Here is a 6,773-nt window from a genome sequence, read left to right as displayed (position 1 = left end):
AGTAAAGATAACAAGAACGATCCTAAATAGTACATTACACACAATTAAGGACACCAAGATAATAATTGTTCAATGCATACGATTTGTCGAATTAATAATTTTAATTAGAAGAGAAAAACTAAGAGTTTCGGAAAAATAACTTTATAAATTTAAATAAAATAATGAGAGAATTTAATAATTATCCATATAAGGTTTACAAGGTTTATAAAAAATAGCTTGTGGGGGTTAGCAATCTCTGGAGGAGGATGGCATTGGATCGCATAGAGGATCTGAAGATAACGTCGAGTAACCTTCATGCAGTGCTGCTACTGATAGCAGAATGTCCAAAACTGGAGAAATTGGACGTCACCTTCACAGGTGATGGGAGGGAGCAGACACTAAACAGTTTTGTCAGCCTACCCTCAAACCTAACAGAAGTACAGAACTGCGTTGCAGAGGTGATATACCCGAATGGTGGTTAGCTTCCGTGTGCAAACGACTTCCTAAACTGTCAGCTGTGGAGATTATTGATAACCACACGATAACAGGAGAGTTCCTGATAGGGGCTCCCCTGACATCCATACAGCTGACGGATTGTGCGGGGATAAAGAGAACGACCATTCGGAAAGTTCTGCAGGGGTGTGGGACATCTTTGCAATGGATGACTTTTAACGGCGGGTGGGCTTTTTAAGATATTTATATTGTTGTAAATTAGTATATTGCATGTGTTATTTATTATTATATTGCATGTTAAATTTTATCATTTAAAGAGGGGTTTTATTGGTTTTGAACAAGAGAAATACCGTTTTTCATAATAAAGAAGATATATAATAATATATATATTTTTGTTTACTTTACAAAAATTCTACGCATTGTTTTACTGTCTATACAAATGTTAGAACATGATCAACGAGTACGCTGAATTTAATTAAAATACACGGTGTTGTGCCGAGATGGTATCTTCTGCCAGTAGGAGGAGAAAGGGGGTCCCACTTCACTTCTGAGAATCTGGGGTGTTAGAGAGGTGGTTCGGATTTGAAATAGGATTAAAGTATCAAGGTATAATTCGGTTTGTTACAAAAATACGATTTAGAATTGGCAGATACTGCTGCCACTGGCCCAAATTTCTGGCCCAAATTTCTAATTTCGCACTTTCTACGACTAAAATGTTTGTACGGAAATTTGAACTAAAAATGATACTATGCGAGATAATATTCAAAAATTATGTATTGCGTAGTAAATGTTATTATGAAACGGAAGAGAGATGTTAACGGAAGAGTCATGTTTGCAACGTTAATCAGCTGACGTTAATTAGGCTGATTAACCATTAATTGAGAAGTGCATGTGGCTGTGAACTTAAACTATAGTATAAAAACCTTCCGTCATATTTACCGATATCCCTGTTTATTTGTCCATAGCCTTCAATTCAAAAATGTTTATTTCTTACGATCTTCTGTACCATATCCTCGGGTACCTTTGTGATGAAGACCTGCTGCCCATTATGGGTGTTAGCAATATGTGGAGGAGAACGGCAATGGACCGTATAGAGGTTCTGGAGTTAACATCGAGTAACATGAATGCAGTGCTGCTACTGTTAGCAGAATGTCGACAAGTGAAGAAACTGGACATTACCTTTACTGGTGATGCGAGGAATCAGAGACTTAACAGTTTCATCAGGTTACCCACAAACGCAACAGAACTGCGTTGTAGAGGAGCCATACCTGAATGGTGGTTATCCTCCGTAACCAAACGTCTTCCCAATCTGACAGTTGTGGAACTCATTGACAACGACACGGCAGCAGGAGAGTTCCTGATAGGAGCTCCCCTGACAACCATAGAACTGACGAACTGTACGGGGATAGAGAGAGCAACCATACGAAAAGTTTTGCAGGGATGTGGATCATCTCTGCAATCGATATCTTTTAACGGCGGGTGGACTTTTTAAGATATTTATATTGTTGTAAATTAGTATATTGCATGTGTTATTTATTATTATATTGCATGTTAAATTTTATCATTTAAAGAGGGGTTTTATTGGTTTTGAACAAGAGAAATACCGTTTTTCATAATAAAGAAGATATATAATAATATATATATTTTTGTTTACTTTACAAAAATTCTACGCATTGTTTTACTGTCTATACAAATGTTAGAACATGATCAACGAGTACGCTGAATTTAATTAAAATACACGGTGTTGTGCCGAGATGGTATCTTCTGCCAGTAGGAGGAGAAAGGGGGTCCCACTTCACTTCTGAGAATCTGGGGTGTTAGAGAGGTGGTTCGGATTTGAAATAGGATTAAAGTATCAAGGTATAATTCGGTTTGTTACAAAAATACGATTTAGAATTGGCAGATACTGCTGCCACTGGCCCAAATTTCTGGCCCAAATTTCTAATTTCGCACTTTTTACGACTAAAATGTTTGTACGGAAATTTGAACTAAAAATGATAATATGCGAGATAATATTCAAAAATTATGTATCGCGTAGTAAATGTTATTATGAAACGGAAGAGAGATGTTAATGTAACACTGAAAGACCTATTACTCTTATCTTAGAGGAGGAAGACTTACCGTGCTCATCTAGCACACCTCTCATGCCCCGGAGCGAGGAAGGTGAGCAACATTTAATTTCTTAAATCTTACTTTCTTTTTGTCTTTAAGCTGAAGATTATATGTTTATTTATAAGATGTTAATATAAAAGCCGTTAAGGACGAGAGTTTGATTTTCCCAATACCTTAAGTCCTGTCACTGTTAGAGGAACATTTTGTACCAAAAATCGTAGAAGAGTCTACTGATCACGAAGAACTATTCGTTCACCACCAACTACCAAGTAAAAAAAACAAATTTTCTTTCGAGAATTTTAGTCATTGTGAAAGACGTAGACTGGGTCTTCAATCTTATTTAAATAATAAAATATTCCCGCAGCTCCAGCGACCCCTCCTCCAGCAGCTCCAGCAACCCCTCCTCCCGCAGCTCCAGCGACCCCTCCTCCCGCAGCTCCAGCAACCCCTCCTCCCGCAGCGCCAGCAACCCCTCCTCCCGCAGCTCCAGCAACCCCTCCTCCCGCAGCTCCAGCAACCCTTCCTCCCGCAGCTCCAGCAACCCTTCCTCCCGCAGCTCCAGCGACCCCTCCTCCCGCAGCTCCAGCAACCCTTCCTCCCGCAGCTCCAGCAACCCCTCCTCCTGCAGCTCCAGCAACCGCTCCTCCAGCAGCTCGTCGGACACGAGTGAGGAACATTACCATTGACGGAGTTTTGGTGGAATACAGAACAGTACTCAACTTGACCATCAACGGGAAATCTCTCTCGTGGATGGTCAACGGTACACCTTAAACAGAAAGAGGAACGGAACTGATGGAGTCACCTACTGGACCTGTGTTGTTCCTGGCTGTCTGGCTCGACTGGTGCTTCATGAACAGACAGTAAAGAACTCTCCGAACCACAAAGAGCAGAGATCCTGGTCCATCGCTCTAAAAACATTTGACTTAAATACAATTATTTGCTTTAGTAGTATTCTAAAAGTAGACTTAAAGAAAAGTAAGGAAAAGTCGATATAAGATAAACTTGTCACTATATAGTGTTGTCATTATATAGTGCGTTTTGCACACTATATAATGACTAAGATCAGCTGTCATTATAAAGTGCTTGTCACTATATAGTGTTGTCACTATATAGTTCGTTTTGCACACTATATAATGACTAAGATCAGCTGTCATTATAAAGTGCTTGTCACTATATAGTGTTGTCACTATATAGTGCGATTACTGCAGCTACGTAAAGTAACGCTCCAAACCGTATACCCAGCGGCAAAAGATATCTGCAAAATAAAACATAGAGACCTAACACGCCTCTATGCTCAAGGAAACGCCCTGAAGCCTAAAACTCGTTATTAAGATATTTTTTTATTCTATATTGTAAGAAGTTGCCCACTTGGAGGTACAGCGGCTACCCCTACTGTATCCTACAAGTACCCAGCTAATATTCGTTCGAAGATAGTCAACTATCGTCAAACGCATGAAGCTAACTTAGATCATGAGCAGCTTTTTTGTGATTGTGAAAGTAGTCAATTCAAGGATAATTATCATCAACATGTCGTGACTGGACATTTGAACATTATTGAAAACAGCGATCTTGGAACTCTTCTCAAGAAAGGTCTCAATTTTAGAGATCAAGCATTTCCTGACAAACAGAAAGCTCTAAAGGCAGTTAAAAAGGTTCTTAATTCTTATATTAACAAAAAGAGCTTTGTTGCAACAGTATGAAATATTTAGATAGCCACGTTTGAGTACAAGCATCATAATGAAATATTTACGGTTATGTCTTAGTTCAAGCAACAGATTATGGCCACGTCTAAGTACAATTAACAGTTTGAAATATTCAAGATTATAGCCACGTCTAACATCTAAGTACATGCGCTTAAAAATGAAAATAGACGACTGCTTCACTTGCTCCCACTTTACTAGGAAACGATCGATTAACCGAACCGAAACCGAAAACCCGGTTAACCGGCCGTTTTTTGGCTAACCGAATTTTCCAAGATCTGAAAAACCGAAATCTTCAGCCAACAAGTCCCCAAACACGTCAGAATCCTCCACTTTCCCCAACTCCACCTAATGCCTACCATCTTTGAATCCGAATTCTGACAGAACTCTATCCAGAGGAGCAGGTCCTGCCCTGTCTCAGCCGCGAAGGACGCCTAATCCTCCTACCTATCAACGGTCAAGAAGTCCTCTCCACCGACCACTTCCAGCCAGCCCACCTCGCCGGGGTCACGCCCCCTACAGCCGGACGTCCCTTCCGGATTCCTGCCTCGCACTCTACGGACAAATGAGGGAAGCTGTACTGGACAGAAGACACCCTAGAACGGTGAAGGAAGCCTACACCTTTCTGAAATGAAATCTACTAATCAAAATTCCCACACAAAAAAATCCATTAATTTCAATTAAGATGTTCAAATTGTCGTCCCCAGCTGCAATCACCTTGCAGCACCGCTTTTTACACTCCGACAAGCGTTCATAACAAACGCTGGGTCCACTAGGGTGGTTAATTTTACCAAAGGAACAACACCCTCGTCGCTACACTAGCCACTATCATCAAGCACTGTGGTGGAGACATAGACGATGTAGCCCTATCGAAGTCAACTGCACGGAGGTATAGGCAAGAACCACAAGCTGTTGCAGCGAAGTAGATCAAGGATGATTTTAAGTGTGCTGATATTTGTCAGATTAATTTTGATGCGATATATATCCTAAAGCTGTCGCTGATTGGTCACCAACTTACCCGACTGTCCTGGCAGAAGAAGGAGAAAGTCCGCCTCTTAGCCCCCTGGATTGTCTTCTGCTACATGGAGTTCTGGTTTCTTTCCCCATCCCCCGAAGATGCAGCAGTGAATGATCTCAAGCTCTTTTCATCTCTTCAGAAGTTCAGAAAAGTTCCTGGAAAGCGGTCCAAAAAAGTAGTGAAGAAGAAAAGTGCGATACTACAACGCCGCACGTGGTACCGAAGAGTTGATACTTATCGCCCTCTTCTCGGACAAAGTCTCGGACGGGGAGCTGAGAAGGTAGGGCCTGTCGTGATATCATGGATCGCTTAGGTTCCACCAGGATCTGGTAGTCCTCATAATTCTGCGGCCTCTATGTGTCGTCATCTCGCACAACTCTTTAAGAATCTTGTGGATTTGGCATGTGAAAATTTGCAGCGCTCCAGACATTGATTGGGTTAACGAGGTGTCGTACGTCACATCAAGATCGGGTGACAGGGGGCTGACCAGGCCAGAACCCAATTGATTGGGCCTGAGGTCACGTGATTATGAGCCTGAGGTCACGTGACTATGACGTCACCAGACCTTCCTCTCCGTTTCCCGCTCATTGGACCAGGTGAGCTTGCATGCATGTGAATGTGGGTGTAAGTATAGCTGTACTGTAGTTTATACCTAATTAAACCCCTATAGAAACCGACAATTTATTTTCTGGCAAAAAGCTAGAAATTTACCAAAATATCGTCATTGTTTTAAATCTATTTTGATGACCATTCCCGACCTAAAATCGCACGAGAAATCGATTAAACTTGGTTTCAGAACTCAACAATGCTTCCTTATGCCTCAAAATCCATGTTTTATCGATACAATCAACATATCGATCCTGTAGTTCAACTTATTACTTAAAGGGTTCAAGTATAGTTACGCGGTAGACAAACTAAAACAAAATTGTAGGTTTATAACCTACCAGGACGTGTGCCGAGTTAAGCTCGAGTCGAAGGTAATATTTGGAACAAATATTTTACGAGTATCACCCGTTAAAAACAAAACACCAGTTTAATTGTCCTTTTGTCTGAACCATATGGTTAAGTGTTAGCTGTATACAATACGTCAAAAAATCATATCAACGAATCGTATCAAAGTCCATCATCAGTTAGTAACAGAGTAGAGATCAGAGCAGAACGAAGGAACATGCTTGCTTGCGGGAATCTTTTCTGAAATATTGTCGACAGGTTAAAATCAATTGCATTTCTGTTACTTGGGTGTGGGATATAAAGCATTATATGGTTGTTAAAAGCCTACATAATACTCTTCACTTAATATGGCTAATGTTTAGCATTATTTATAATCCATTATAATGATGTGATCTGAAATTAAGTTAAGCTACAGACGTTTTTTGTGACAATACAAGAAATAATGGATGAGCTCCTACTTGTGAGCCACTTAGGAAATACAATATATCTGATTTATTGTACCTTCACTTCTTCTGCTTTTTCGTTTGCTGTCTGTGCTCTGCGACAGCAATTTGTTGCCC

General features: G+C 40.5%; 1 protein-coding gene across 1 annotated transcript; it reads left to right on the top strand.

The window, feature by feature from the left end:
- Positions 1 to 1,411: 1,411 nt before the first annotated feature.
- LOC134817432 (ESX-1 secretion-associated protein EspK-like) lies at positions 1,412 to 3,315 on the top strand. Its single transcript, XM_063826574.1, has 2 exons — positions 1,412 to 1,829; positions 2,909 to 3,315. Exons 1-2 carry the CDS (start codon positions 1,412 to 1,414, stop codon positions 3,313 to 3,315), a joined length of 825 nt encoding a protein of 274 aa, XP_063682644.1.
- The last annotated feature ends 3,458 nt before the right edge of the window (positions 3,316 to 6,773 follow it).

Source organism: Bolinopsis microptera, chromosome 6 (assembly GCF_026151205.1).
Source record: "Bolinopsis microptera isolate Bmic1 chromosome 6, MBARI_Bmic_1.0, whole genome shotgun sequence".
Taxonomy (NCBI): domain Eukaryota; kingdom Metazoa; phylum Ctenophora; class Tentaculata; order Lobata; family Bolinopsidae; genus Bolinopsis; species Bolinopsis microptera.
Note: the sequence above shows the minus strand (reverse complement) of the source record. Positions and strands in the feature narration are given on the sequence as shown.

Bases quoted from the DNA above. Each gene is read 5' to 3' on its own strand.
- LOC134817432 (XM_063826574.1), top strand. From the start codon at position 1,412: ATGTTTATTTCTTACGATCTTCTGTACCATATCCTCGGGTACCTTTGT. The intron at 1,830-2,908 runs GTACGGGGATAG...ATATTCCCGCAG, and splicing joins AACCATAGAACTGACGAACT to CTCCAGCGACCCCTCCTCCA.